This window comes from Anthonomus grandis, chromosome 22 (assembly GCF_022605725.1).
Source record: "Anthonomus grandis grandis chromosome 22, icAntGran1.3, whole genome shotgun sequence".
Lineage (NCBI taxonomy): Eukaryota > Metazoa > Arthropoda > Insecta > Coleoptera > Curculionidae > Anthonomus > Anthonomus grandis.
The window spans coordinates 43,916,965-43,932,921 of record NC_065567.1 but is presented as its reverse complement, the minus strand read 5'-3'; the positions used below and the strand labels follow the sequence as shown (position 1 = coordinate 43,932,921).

At 35.1% G+C, this 15,957-nt stretch overlaps 1 protein-coding gene across 1 annotated transcript in view; it reads left to right on the top strand.

Annotated features, from left to right (window-relative positions):
- Window positions 1–15,957, top strand: part of LOC126748859 (tyrosine-protein kinase Shark) — a 48,750-nt gene that overhangs the window by 29,946 nt on the left and 2,847 nt on the right. Inside the window, exons 5-9 of the mRNA XM_050458369.1 lie at window positions 1,845–2,091; window positions 2,205–2,404; window positions 2,479–2,619; window positions 3,746–4,013; window positions 14,427–14,711. Of these exons, the coding sequence (XP_050314326.1) occupies window positions 1,845–2,091; window positions 2,205–2,404; window positions 2,479–2,619; window positions 3,746–4,013; window positions 14,427–14,711 (1,141 nt within the window). The remainder of the gene's footprint in view (window positions 1–1,844; window positions 2,092–2,204; window positions 2,405–2,478; window positions 2,620–3,745; window positions 4,014–14,426; window positions 14,712–15,957) is intronic.

Here is a 15,957-nt window from a genome sequence, read left to right as displayed (position 1 = left end):
TAACAAGGCAGATTGGACAGTGCCATTGCTGCCAAGAGTTTGGTCACGCAATGAGCAATTGCAACGCGTTGCCATAAATGCCAAGGAAACCACCTATACACGAAATGTACAAAAGAAAAAGAAGCACCGGCTAAATGTTGCAATTGAGGCGGCGACCATCCGGCTAGCTGTTGGCGTTGTCCAAAAAACCCAAATTTCATACAAACCATAAACACAAAAGAACATAAACTTTGCAGATGCTGTAAAAAAAGCGCCCAACTCGAGCACTGTAGTCAGGGGGCAGTAGTGCAGAGAAATGCCGGACCGGAAAAGCGAGTTGAGTTACCCGCGCAAAATAATCTTATAACCTTGCAAGTTTGCCGGAGGATGAACTCAATAAAAAAATCGACAACTTATTGTCTAAACTCAACAAACTGAACTCAAACCCGGCATTAAAATCGCTGCTTCAATAACCTTCATCTCCTCATGTCCCAAATAAAATACCTAATAAAATACCTAATTTTCAAATAACGCTTAAACATAAACCAGGTGAACGGTTGCACACAAATTTATCAGTTTAAAAGACCGTCGAGCCAGGGGGAGCGTGGTTTGAAACCGAGCTTGCGACCAATACCGGCCAACCTTCACGTCCATATCCCATACAGTCTAGTCCCTTGTTCCGACCCAATAAAATCTAGAGCACTTCGATGCGACTCGTGAAAAAAAAGATAGGCGCAAAAAAAACTCAACAAGCAAACGATCAGAAAACCGGCAAGAGTCTACGTTGCTAGCCGGATAAAACCAGAGCAACATATCATCATCATCATAGCACAAATTAGATACTTTTCATTAGTACATAATTCAATGCGTAACGGAATGAGTGCAATGTTGTTAAAAAAATAATTATTTAATCATTAATTAATTATACTTTGCACAGGACTTTTCAGGTAACTTTGCCGAATCTATTTATAGATATATTAAACTCTATGAAAAAATATGTTTTAACCCGTAACGTGATGGGTGAAAGTCATAGTATGGTGGGATCTTAGACCCTTGCAGGAAAGCGCGACATACTGCGACAGCGCGCGAAGAAGAGAATTTAAAAAAAAACAATAAAAATACGCATACGACCGCAAGAAAAAAGAGCCCAGCATCTACAAGAGTGGCGATATAATGGCGACAATAGAACGCGTAGTTTTACGGGATGAGAAAATTGGATAAGGGAAAGGCACTAGAATGACATCGGCATCGGTGGACAACATATATGTCGATGGCTGGACCGGGATGCACTTATCAGCGTAGCAACTGAGGACAGGTGCTAATTGCAAAGGGGCCGGTTGTAGCGGAAGGCTCACCCTCCAGTTAGAATCTATGTTTTGTCTATGCAAGGTTACGTACGGAGATTGACTCGGGGCAGGCGGACAGTTCTTCAGTAGCAACGACGATGTAAATAAGTGTGTCTAAAAAAGTGTGCCTAATAATAATCTTCTTGGCCAGCTTTATAATATATATTATGCAGAAGTTTATATCAACTATTTGTCTAAACAGCCGAAAACACTCCAATATAGGGTTGAAATAATTACTGGCAGCAGAATTTTTTTCATGGTTCACTTCCAATAATTATAACTATATATGAAATATGTCGATAAGTGACACACTAAACACTTTTTCTTTGAAATTATTTATTTTTTTACTTTCTGCGAATAAGGTAAAATCAATATGTTTTCAAATATTTATAAACAGATTACATTATTTTTTGGCCGCTAAAAATGTTTTAATTCCAGAGACGTTTCGAAATTTATTTTGAAACATTTAATAAAGTTTATTTCTTTACTTAAAATTTATTATTGGTTTCAATATTTTAGTATGCTTGTCAATACAACAGAGTTGAAACTGTGAAGTTGCTAATAATATCTGGTAGAGCAAACATTCAAGCACAAATCACTGATACCAGGGAAGTTCCTCTACATATAGCCGCCAGTAAAGGACATATTAATGTTATGCGGGCATTACTCAGTTTAAATGCGCCTGTCAATCCTAGAACAAAAGAAGGTTTGGTTCCTGCACAACTAGCCAGAATAAATGGACATACAGAAGCTGCAAGATTTTTAGGTAAGTTTTCAAACTTTACCATGTCATATTTTTAGTACAGCCAAAAGATTGTATTCTATTTAATCTTACTTAATAAGCTATTTAATAAAAAAAAATTACTTTTGCTTTTGTAGAAGAGTATGTACCGCCAACGCCAAAGCTTCAAAAAATACATTTTTATCACGGCACATTGGATCGAAACGAAGCCATTGAAAAAATCAAAAGTTATGGCCTCAAAAGTGGTGTATTTTTAGTTAGATATAGTGAAAAAATTAATTCTTACAGCTTGACCTTATACCATGAAGTTTTTAAAAACTATATTATCTGTAGAAAGGTAAGCGAGTGCAGGCATTTTTAACTTTTATAGTAATGATAATATTTAATTTAAAAAATTATATTTGTTTGTAGGATAACTATTATTTCATCGATGATGGACCTTTACTTAACTCTTTGGAACATTTAGTAGATTACTACAGTACATTTGCTGATGGTCTTGTCACAGCTCTTACATTTCCTGTGCCACCCCCGCCAAAACCTGCGGCACCACCTGTAAGTATTTTTTTTATCCAGCCTTTATGATTTATATACTCAAATGTACAACCAGTTGTGTTGGAGCTAAATTACTAATTTTAGAAATTACGTAATAAAATTTAATACATTTTTGTAGTTGGACGGAAGTTTATAATATAAGTTTTTAAATATTTTAGTAATTTAAAATCTTTTTTTATGACACGAAGTGTATCTGCTACCTTTAAAAACGTTATTTTTCTAACACAATCATCATGTTAACACTTTTCTCTTGCTAGGCGAATCATGTTTTTGGATGTTAACCCTAATAATAGCTGTAGATTATTCTACAATGAAGTATTTAATGAAGTATTTTTAGTTAATGAATTTCCTTGTATCGGACGACTGTTAGGACAAGAATTTTTTGTTGTTCATATTTAAACATAAATGAATTATTAACATTTTTAAACATAATATTGATACTAATGTCTTAAATATGAGTACTGATTTATTTATAGAATTTTCATAAATATTCCTTGAAATTGAAGCAAAATTCAAAAGCACACTCCTGTCTGAAATATACTCACTCCAGGAATTTGGTCTGGCTTTAGACTGGAGTCTGAAGACGATACCAACTCTTCTAATTCTTTTGGATTGGCTTCCCGATTGGTTTCCACATCTGCAACTTGTCAAGGTATTACTGAATCTGTAGAGTAGTGTTCTAATTCCGTGCCCTTCTTTAATAACACAAGATAATGATTGACATTCATCATCGGTCTTTCTGACTGCTATTCCTCGAAAAAAAGCTTCGTCATGCATTGCAGGTTCGAAGTTGGAGCCCTCCAAAACGATCTTGTTTCGTTCTGATATCATTCTGAGTTTCCTCCGGAAGTAGAATTCGATCTGGACTGAAAACAAATTCTTAAAGTTTAACTGGGAAGTCATCGGTGTCCATTATGTCAGTCCGATGACCATGTCATCCTAAATCTTAGCCGCTATCAGCGGATGTTTAAATGTGGCTTTTCCTATGGTGAATGTGACGTCTGTTTCACTATGAATATTTAACCATATCTATTCTCAGATTAAAATAGCCGTACTTAACTAAACTTACAGATTTTATTAGAAACTTGCATGGGTCACAGTACTAACAAAACTATATGTTTCTTAGATTTCAACCTTAAACAGGCATCGAAAAAGGACAATTCGTGCCAAATTAAAAGATCCACCTGCGGTACCAAGAGAAACAATCATATCGAATCAAATAGGGCCCTTCCAGAATACTACTCTTAGTGCTGACAATGGTTTGGTAAATAACAACAACGATGATGACTCCATTTTAGGAAAAAATAATAATCAGGAGGAAAATTTTATTCCACAAGAAAGGCTGATACGAAAAAATTTGATTGGCGAGGGTGAATTTGCAGCCGTTTTTGAAGGTAACCTATTATAACAATTTTTTGTAAAATTGGTCAAATATTAGGCTGTAGAAAACAAAAGATATCTAGTGAATTATTTTTTAGAAAAACCAAACACGTTTTTTATAAACAAGGCAATGTTAGGAGATAGATTTGGGGGTAGCATGAACAAATCTATCCCATTTCGCTCATTGAGTTTTTCCGGGCAAGTATAATCTAATACTGTAATACTACCTATTTATACCAACTCACAATTTTGAGTATAAATAGAAAAAATAAATGTTTTCGATAACTGTCAGACTTTTTCGGATTAGATCTCTGCATACGGGTAAATTCTAGATTATGTAGTCAAGTATATCTAAGTCGATCAAGTTCACCATGGCGCACTCTATTCCTATGTTTGACACCAATTTTACTTTTCTTTTGGTCAAAATGCCAAATTTGTCTTAACTCTTGGACCTGGTCATGTTGGCCTCAGATCGGGGCAATCGGTGTTTATTTTTAGTTTTGATATAAACTTAAAAAATACTTAAAAGGAGAAAGAGGCCTGGTTGTTTCATAACGAGACTGTGGACGCAATAGGCGAAGCTGGAAGTGTCTAATATTCTAATACGAATTTATGTTTTTTTGTTACTTACAATAATTCTTTTATAGAGGTTGATAACAACATTTGACGAGGAAAATGACCAACATGGGTTGGGTTGAGTTGAACCCAACCCATGTTCATTTGTTCATTTGTACAATTTGCAATGTGCAAATAAAGAGAATGAGGAAATACTTTATGAAAAATTTGCATAGGTGTTAACTGCTGGGTGATATCTGGAGCCAGCATACACTCTCTTTCAGGAGGAAGGATTTTAGCAGGTTCAAATTTTTCGTCAGGAATGACCCGGTCAAGAACTAGGTTTCTATCAACAATTAATTACCTGTGGTGGTTGCGTAGAGTTTATGTCTGAGTTTCGATGCACAGTGGTTTGCATTGTTTCCGATAAAGACGACGAAGACATATCGGACGTATCACTGCCAGCTTCTTCATCGGAATCTGGTTCATAATTATCACTGGAGCCAGCAGAAAATGGTCCCGAATCTGAGGATTCTTCAATAAGCTTTTCCAGCTCTTTTCGTGAAAGCGGATGGCGGCGATCCATATTGAAGTTGAAATCAAATAAACGTAATTACAGACCTGTTGGTATACATGTGTACCATCATAAGTACCTGCTGGTACATATGTATATGTACCACACGAACATACCCAAAAATACAAAAATAAAACATAGTTTTGACCTACCTTTGTAACAGCACTGAACTTGCAATTGAATAATAAATAAAACTTAATAAAAAAACTGCATAAAAAAGCACTTTGAGTGTCCTAAATAACTAATTTTATTTCAGCAATACTGCCGCTAGTAAATACACGTGCTAACTCTAAATCAACCTAACCACACATTTACCACAATGCATATTGTAGGTACACTGCGGAGGCCTGATACACCGGACCGGTACACATTTATACCAAATAAAACGCTTTATTTTACAAACAGGAATTTTTAAATTTGCCTGGTACATAATATGTGTACCGTTCGGGGCGAAAGGGTTAACAGGCCAATTTTCTTTTTGTCGTTAACTTCATTTGACGATTGATTCCTTTGTAAAAAAATATATAATGGTGATATATATGATATATGACTAACATAAATCTACAATATCTACAACTCGGTTTTAGCCAAACTTTTTTTTTCTAGTAAAAGTCTTAATATCAATTGTGTATTTAACGTATAGTACTAGCCTAAAGTACAGGTCTGATAACGTTGTTGCCTTAGGGCCCAACTAGAGTGGACTAAAAATAATTATCAAAATAAAAGCATACTTTTATAATGGGTTTAGTCATGAAAAGTATATAAAACTTAGGACTCATAGCGACTATTAATTATCGATATTTCCTTTGATTTCTTCCGAAATCTCTTATACTTAAAAATTATTCAAAAGACAACTTTGTATCGGTGAACATTGGTATCTGTGCATTTTACAATTTCTGTAAAATATTAACTCGATCTACCGTGAACATCTTTCTATTTTTTGGACTGTTGAATAAAATCTGATTAATCTATTTCTGAATTTTCTGAAGTGACGTATTCACTTATATTGATTAATAATCATATTAGACCAAATATTAGCCGACGTTTGACTACCGAATTAAAATTTTTTATAAGGCAGAATGACATCAGATAATTAATTCTTTGCTTCGAGGAGCCATTCTTTGTTTAACCCGATTGAAAGCGCTTCGACCAGGAGCGTTGCAAGCAACTTTAATTTTTTTTCAACTTCAATTTTTTTTTTAACGCGGTTTTTCATCAGACTCCATCGACATGGAAAATCATTATCGGCTTAAAATTCCTCGTGTGAACTTTAGTAATCTCATCGAATTCAGGAATATCGAAAAGTTTTTCGATATGCATTGGAAGATGAATGCTTCTCTTCCTTATAGAGATAAAGGTGGGTCCTAAGTAACTGTAACTAACAGCGGTGGGAGTCCCAAGGTATCAATTTATGGGCCGGAGCAACTACTCAATCATGATAGGGAAGTCTGATTCAGTATTTTACATTTATGAATAGAGGGATTTCTTTTTGAGAAGCTTTATTTTTTTTTCAATTAGAACAAAAATATTTGTTACTTTTCTCTGAATAAGATAAGAACGGCTTCATACAGTAATTTTATAAGGGTTATTTAGCAGTGTGACTGTACAAATGGAGAAAAAAGTTTTTAAACGGAACTAACAAAAAGCATTTTTGAAAATTGTGTCATTGCAAGTAACTATTTTCAATTATGGTCCAGGAAATTTAAATAACAAGACATAACATTCGATATTCATTATTTTGACTGATTAATGCAATTTCATTAGCTCTTAATGTAGAGGCTAGTTCTAGATGGCGAATGGATGCAGCTGCAAAGTGTGCGTCAACTTGCTTTTTTCTCTCTGTTAAATCAGCATGACGAGGAATCAGTCTTAGGTAAGTTGCACTCCTGCTAATAGTGTAACTGTGTACCCATTTTCAGTTTGAAGAACTGCATTAAATTTTTTAAATGAATAGGCACTATTGAAAACTATTGAAAGATTTTAAACATCTTTCTTCTAAGCTTTGCCTCTTACTTTCATGAAATTTTCTATTCCTATCTTCAGTTTATTGCTTTACTGTCAAAGGCTTTTGTTTCTGTTTCAGACACTGTTTTTTTCTTTGAAATATTTTTCTTCGTTTTATGATAATAATTTAGCTCTGTTCTTAACTTACAGATGTTATATTCAATATTTGATCCTTTAAATTGTCTTCGGCTGGCGTTTTAAAATTCGCTTAGTGAATTTAATTGACAAATTAGAGTCAAAGCCAAAATGTTATCATGTAACGATGAAAATAAATTTTTGTTAATTGAATTACCGCTTTAAACGGTTTATTTTGCTGCCTTTGAAGACTCCTAATATAAAATACAAAGGATGTTCAACATTCTTAACAATATATAGGGTGTTACAAAATTCGGTGCAACTATTTTAAGAGCGTATTGTTTGAGTCAAAATAATAATTTTCTTTCCTATAAACGTGTGTCCTAAAATGCCCTCTCTCAGAGCTACAGCCGCTTGCTCAAATTGCTTGAAGGAATTCGATATTTGGAACACTGACTATAGTTATGCCTCAAGTCTCCTGAAAATTTTAAATTTTTTCCATCAATCCAATTTTTTGAGGTAATGTTGTATTAAGGGTAATGTTCCGCAGCTCGCAATCCCCCATCCTACTGACGAATCGTGACCGCCCCCTCCCCTAGAGATCCATAATTTATGGATTACATTTATTTTAATGAGAAAAAATTAATCTATTTAGAAAATAGATTATATAATACAGTTTGTTAATATAATGTACTTTGAAGCAAAAAACATTATATCCGCCACTGGAATACACATATTCGTTTAAATATACACGATATTTCATTATAAACATCAATGCCTAAATTCCTTATTTAGTTTCTGATGGACTTTTTATTTGCTTATCGTATTTCAACACATTTGAACTTGATTTTCGTATCTTATTCAGAGAACCTTTAAGCATTTTGTACTTTTTTAAATTATAAGTGACCGTGTTCCTAATCGGTTTTGGGTATTTCATTGTCACTTTGCTTTGGACTGGTTTGTATATCTTGGTAAATAATGTTAGTAAAATAAACTTACAAGTTGTTAGTTGAAATAAGTTTTTCAATATGTACATTATAAATAACTTTTATTTCTCACCTAGTCCATTCGCTGAGAGCAAAACGTACAAAGTTTAGCGGGCAAAAAAAATTAATTTATAAAAATACAAAAATTCACCGCAGTATGCTAGGGGATTATTAATGTATGACCATTTAAACAAGTATAATATTGAAAAGTCGAAATAAGAAAAGTTAATAAAAAAAATCCTTTTTAATAGATTGTATGACCACCCCTGTTGTTAATAACAGCTCGACGTCTGCTTGGTATACTCCTAATTAAATTGTCAGTGTAGTTCTGCTCAATTTCTAGCCATTGCTCTGGCATACAGTTCAGCAACTCTTCTATGATCTGGAAGTCTATCTTAGACCCCAAACGTGCTCAATAGGATATAATTCACGCGATTGTGCAGGCCATAGCAATACTTAAATATTGTGCTGCTCCAAAAAGTTTCTAGCGGTTGTTACCAAATGCGGACGTGCATTGTCATATACAGAGTGTCCCAAAAGTAGACCAAACGAGAGAAGGTGATAGAGGAGATCATTTGCAATCAAAAAAACCCTATATACTATTATCCGATTGTTGACGATTTAAAAATTATTTCCATTTTTCTCATTTTTGTAAAAATCGCTTCATGCATCATGCACAAAATTTATTACAAAAATATCATAATTTATTTACTTAGTATTTAGTGCGAGTGTGACCCTAAGGAGTGCACCCTTTCATAAATATGATTTGGATGCATAATTGTTTCTTTCACTAGTAAGAAAAAAATAATTTCTTAATATGTTAAATTTTTATTTAAAAATTATTTGCTTTTTAAGTGAACCTGGCAGAAACAACTTTACTACAAAAAGTTAAAAATTATCAGGAAAAGTTACTTATTTAATGAAGATTCTCATATGGTGAAATACTTTCAGATAAGTGATACGAGTCTTTTTTGATTGACATTTTTATTAAATTAATCGTTTTTGGACAAAAATTAAAATATTGTAATACTAAATAATCTAATTCTAAATAATGAAAAAAAAAGAAATTTATTGCTATTAAACATCACAATAAATGTTCAAAATGCGAACCACCTGCCCTAATACACATTTGGCAACGGCGGATGAAATTACTTTTTATGCGCCGAAAGGCTCTGTCATTATTGGTAATAACGTTGGCCGCTTGTCTTATTTTTCTTCGCAGTTCTACTTCAGTCTGGCTTTCATTGATAAAAACAAGTTCTTTGAAATATCCCCATAAAAAAAAGTCTAAGGGGTTCAGGTCAGGCGAACGCGGCGGCCATTGGATGGTTCCTCCCTTTCCAATCCATCGATTATTAAAAGTAGTATCAAGATGTTGCTTTACGATTGGGGCAGAGATTTGAGCAGGAGCTCCGTCGTGTTGCAGCCACATGTCTCGCCGTGTTGCTACAGATACGTCTTCAAGTAAATCGTTCAAGTTATGTTGCAAGAAATGTAAATAGTTTTCACCGTTAAGTCTTCCTGGTAGCTCAAATGGTCCAATTAATTTACCTTCAATGATCCCTGCCCATAGATTGACTGAAAACTGATGCTGAAAACGATCATTTCTCACTATATTAGGATTAACATAGTCCCAATAATGCAAATTGTGTATATTAAATATCCCTGTTCTTTTAAAACTGCTTTCGTCACTCCACAAAATGTTTAAAAAAAAATTAGAGTCTTCTCTATTACGCTGCAGCATTGCTTGAACACGTTGCACATGATAAGGATATAACAGATTTCTTTGTAAGACTCGATGAACTGTGGATTTGGGAAGTCCCGAACGTCTTGCTATGCGACGAACACTTGTTGTTGGATTCTCTGTTATCATTATAGATCTTCATCGTTATCATTTCTAGGTCTTCCTACTCTCCGTGGCTGACCAGGAATGATGCCTTCCAAGTAACTCTGATGCACATTTATGAAAACTCTATGGTCAGGACAGCGATTTCGACCGGGAAAGCATCTTTCATATTCTCGGGCAGCAGCTCGCGCATTTCCATCACAAAGCCCCTAAACATAGTGCATTTCTGCATATTCGTGGGAACTATAAGCCATTTGTGAAGGTTTACTTGTAATAGTAGCAAAAGAGTTAAAACACGAAAAACTCCGAAAATAGAAACAGCAAACAGTCTAAGTATAAGAAATAAAGCCTAATTTGTTGAAAACCCAGAAAAAAACTAACTACATTCGCGACAGGAAAACGGTATGTTGATCTTAAAAATTATTTGAAAAATAATGTTTAGTTTTCTTATCATAAATATTTGACCGTAAAGAATCTGCATAAATAAAGCAACTTTTTCTGATAGCTGTTTATTTTTGGTCGAACACGTGCTTTGTAGCAGCATCAATTCAAACGCAAAAATGTGTATGTAAAACTTAAACACATTGGGAAATTATCATTTTCTAAGTCATGACAGAAGCAATTGTTTTGCATGCACTTATTACTTATGAAAAAGTACACTATTTAAGGCAACATTCATAACAAATACCACGCAAATACGTGAGGATATTCTTTCTATGAGTTCTTTACAGAATTCATGACACTATTTTTATAAAAAACAGAAAAACGGTAATAACTTTTAAACCATCAACAATCGAATAATAGTATATGGGATTTTTTTGATTGCTACTGACCTTCTCTATCGCCTCCTTTCGTTTGGACGTCTACTTTTGGGACACCTTGTATAAGTACAGCATTTATACTAAATTGTGTGGATGAACAGTGGGTTCCGGAATTTGATCAAGATATTCATTTGCTATTAAAAATCAGACAAAGGGAACCAGAATAGTTCGAACATCTTAGCTTTCACATCCTTAGCCTTCTTGAATCAGGACGTAAACCAAACCTTCTTCATTCTCCGACCGTTATCAAGTGAACAAAACTAAAGCAATTTCCTATTCTGGCGAATTAAAAATCGAAATATTCAAAAAATTAAGGCGGTTTTTAGATTATACTTCTTAGCAATTCGTCGGATTTTCTTGGATGTACCTTTTATATAGGGGGTTGCAAAAAGCCCAGTTGATTCATCCTCTTGCTTGGTTCTGGTTTCCTTCGCCATTGACCTCTGGATGGTTTTCTGGATAAGTTTTTTGGGATAGCCATTCTGCTGCAGATCTTTAGTAAGAAATGCTACTTCCGCCTTAAAGTCTGCGTCGTTATTGCAGATGGTTACAGCTCGGTTGTACAGAGACCTGATGATTCCAATTTTGGTCGAATCAGAGTGATTGGAATGACGTTTTAAGATGACCAAAGAAGAAGAACACATCAATTTTCTACGCGAAGCAAGGGATGCGAATATTGTACCTAAGGGTCTAAGATTGAAGACGACTGTACCAGGCAGAAGGTCAGAACGAATTATCGAGCGTGCTAATAGGGAACTACTGCGATCTCAACTGAGCTATCATCGCTGGAAGAAATCGCAGTTAGAAGTCGACTGTATGGAGCGTTTCCACGAAATCAAGGAAATAGCTTTGGATGAAGATTTACGAGCCAATTTTTGGTAAAATTGACTATATATGTCAGAAGCTCAGAAACAAATTGAGGATCGACCAGCAGTCAAAGTTGAAAAAGCTAAAAACAATATCTCCATCCCCACAAGAAACAGTAGACCACAAATCAGGAAAAACCATCATAAATATATCGAACAGAACTCTTACTGTCCCGGAAGAAAAAGTATTGAGCCGAGGACTAAACTTTGCAGTATCCACCAAACCCCAGCTTCTGGATGTAATTTCTTCAATCGAGTCCGTTCAGCTACCCCGCGCAGTCGCTGACGAACGGAAATATGAAGTTAGAAGCACTCTGGACCAGCTGAACAGGCTTAAAATTAATAAAAATATTGGCAGAGAGGCAGAAAAGAGCGCTGAAAGATCTGAGGAAGGACTAAACGATTAAAATTCTACCAGCGGATAAGGGTACTGCGACAATTATAATGGACGTGAATACCTACGAGACCAAAATCGAAGAGGTTCTACAGAAAGGAAAATACAGGTTGTTGAAGATCCAACGGCGACCATTGAAGGAAAACTGTACAGAACACTAAAAAACTATTCCTTTTTCATAACGGATGCCGTACGTACAAGACTTACCCCACATCACAGTAAGCCTCCATATCTTTATGGACTACCAAAGGTTCACAAGGAATTGATGCCACTGCAACCCATTACTAGCTCAAGGATTCGGCATCATCAGAACTTTCTAGGTTCCTTTTAGAAATAATCAAACCACTCCAAGGGAATACTGATTCAAACGTTAAGAACTCCAGTCATTTTGTAGATCTACCTCCTATCAACATTGGACTAGAGGATAGAATGGTTAGCTTTGACGTGGAAAGTCTTTACACCAGTGTCCCGATTGAAGATTCCCTGAAGATTATCCAGGATAAACTGAGTAATAACACGTCACTTCCGTCTCGAACCAAGCTTCCACTCGGAGAAGTGATGGAACTTTTGGAGGTCTGCCTACGTAATTCCTATTTTCAAGTGAAAGATACGTTTTGGTTAGCTCAGGATGAGGGTCTGCCTATGGGATCATCGCTGTGGTAGCCATCCGGTAGTAGCCAACATATATATGGAATGGTTTGAGGAACAGGCAATCAGCACCTCACGACAAAAGCCAAAGATGTGGCTGCGATACGTTGATGATACATTTACCATCTGGGATAAAGGCGAAGACAAACTGCAGGGCTTCTTACACCACCTGAACAACATGGTGCCAAGTATCAAATTCACCATGGAGACGGAGAAAAATTCGACTAAAGTTGGAATCATCAGGTCTCTGTACAACCGAGTTGTAACCATCTGCAATAACGACGCAGACTTCAAGGCGGAAGTAGCACTCCTTACTAAAGATCTGCAGCAAAATGGTTATCCCAAAAAAACTTATCCAGAAAACTATCCAGAGGTCCATGGCGAAGGAAACCAAAACCAAGCAAGAGGATGAATCAACTGGGCTTCTCGCAATCCCCTATATAAAAGGAACATCCAAGAAAATCCGACGAATTGCTAAGAAGTATAATCTAAAAACCGCCTTTACATCTGGAAATACAATAAGAAGTTCTGTTTCCAAAACAAAGCCAGAACAAAGGGACAATCACTGGAGAAGTAGCCAGATCAGGCATTGCTGAACATGCTTGGACATACGGCCATAACATTCACTGGTCTGAAACAAAAATCCTAAGGAAGGAATCACACTGGCAAAAAAGGAAATTTCTGGAAGCTGCCTACATAACGCAAAACCAGGGCGTCTTTAGCCAACCCAGTGTGGATGTTCCCAACATATGGAGCCTCTTCTAGCAGACGCTCTCTTCACGCATCATTAGAATTCACGCCTCATTGATGCCTTAATCATAATTAATCATATATAAGTCTGCAGAATGGGAAATTGCTTTAGTTTACACTTGATCGTGTTGCACCAAAAACAAAGACAATGTCAGTCCGACTACCTATTTCTACATTACCATTGTCTACCACATTCAAAAACAAAATGCATACTGATTCACGTTCTTGCTAATTCTGATATTTCCGACCCATATTAATCCCTTTCCGGGATAGTACATAATATATACATACAAATAGGAGCTCTAAGGGGGCATCTGACGTCCGGGATAAAGATTGTTTTTACATATGTTATTTCTTATTGTTTGAGCAGTGACCCTAACACTGTAAATAGTTTGAAGCTCATTTCTTAACTAGCTGGCAGTAATATTAGGATTTCGTAATTCCTGAAGGTGAATAAACGGGTCATGTATAGATTCCGTTACTCTTGTTGGACCAGTCTTTTCTCAAATCGTCAGTATCTTTAAATATCTGCCACAACCTTCCTATAGTGCTCTTGGTAGAATTTACAGCTTCTGCAGCGTCTCGGATTATTACGCAGCACCAACAGCTCGTAACTGTATTTTACGATGAAGGGACCTTTGCATATTTACTATGTATGTACATTTAAAATATATTCTCACTATACTGGCATCAAAAATTCTACTGAAACTATTTATTTAATATCAACAAGAATAACTTATGATGAGTACGATAAAGTATTTTCAAGGAAATGTCCAACAAATAATAAAGACCTTTAAGAATCTTTAAAACCACTTTTTCGTCTAAAAATAAAACGGTTTTTTTGTTCCTTGTTCCCTAGATCATTTTGATGTGTGTATATTCTTAGTATAATGTGAAATTTATTTTAGGGTTATTGATTGGCAAAAACGGAGAACATATTAAAGTAGCCATAAAAACACTTAAAAATGAACAGCAGGAGAGTACTAAGGAAAGTTTTTGTAGAGAAGCAAAAGTTATGAAGAAATTGAATCATCAGTGTATTGTGAAACTGTTAGACGTATCTTTGGGGCCTCCGTATCAAATGATACAGGAATTGGTTACTTTAGGTTCAATTTTACAGTATATTTCTATTCACAGGGATGAAGTTAAGCCAGAAGTAGAGTTTCAGATTTGGGCCGCTCAAATTGCATGTGGTAAGTCACTTATTTTTTGCTTTCATCATTTGCATATATCAGTATTTATTAAGTATTTATTAAATATCAAAGTCTTGAACCAAGAAGTATAAAAACAAACTCAATATAGTGATTTATACAGGGTGTCCCGAAAGTAACAGTAGATTCCTTACGTCAAAAGAATGTGATTGAGATCAACTTACCTTATCCTAACTTAAATAGTAACTGAAATACAGGGTGTCAAAATATTATTTGATTTATAATTTTTTTCTCATAGGTGAACCAATTGACATACTGACATGAAATTTAAAACATACGAGTCATTTTAAAAAAAAATAAAATTTCGTATAGTTTTCGGTAGAGGGCGCTCGTTGCGTTAGTTTTTACTTTTTTAGAATCCCTAACTTTTTTTCAGCCTCGTATATCGGTTTAAAAGTATCAAAATAAATTCCTTTTTTAATTTTACATAAATAATTTATACTTTGTTAAAGTCGCTAGGAGCAACTATTTTCGACATAATCACCATTTTTCAAAAAATATTAAAAATAATATTTATTTACTACTTTATTTAAATCGCATCTTTGTTAGTTGACGTTAGAGACAAGTGTTTGTATTATTTATGTCAAACTTTTCGATGTCATATAAAACTTTTAAAACGAGTAAAAAAGTTTTTAACTTAAGTTTAATCATTTTAAGTAATGTCTAGGCATAATTTGTTTACCAATTTGGAGATGGAAATATTTCCATCTCCAAATTGGTATAAATTTATAGCCGACTAGAAGAAACTGGATCATTTCGGCCAAAAATGCCTGTTTCGGGCCTCCCAAAAAATATTTCCCAAGAATAGGAAGAAGAAATTTTAGTCCGCGTAGCAGAAAATCCCGGGTTAAATACTAGGCGAATATCGGCAGCTACGGGTGTAAGCAAATCATGTGTTGGTAAAGTACTTCAGAAAGAAGGCCTCTATCCATACCACTTTACACTAGTTCAGTGTTTGATCCCACCAGATTTGCCAGCCAGAATGCAGTTTTGTCGTCAGTTTAAAAATATGCAAAACATAGATCCAATGCTTATTAGCAGAGTGTTATTCACAGACGAGGCTACATTTACTAGATGCGGCGTATTTAACTTTAGAAATGCTCATATGTGGGACACTGAAATCCCCCATTCAGTTGTCAGTCATCATTTCCAGCATGAATTTTAAGTTAACATTTGGTGTGGTATTATTGGAAACCATATAATAGGCCCCCATGAACTACCACATAAT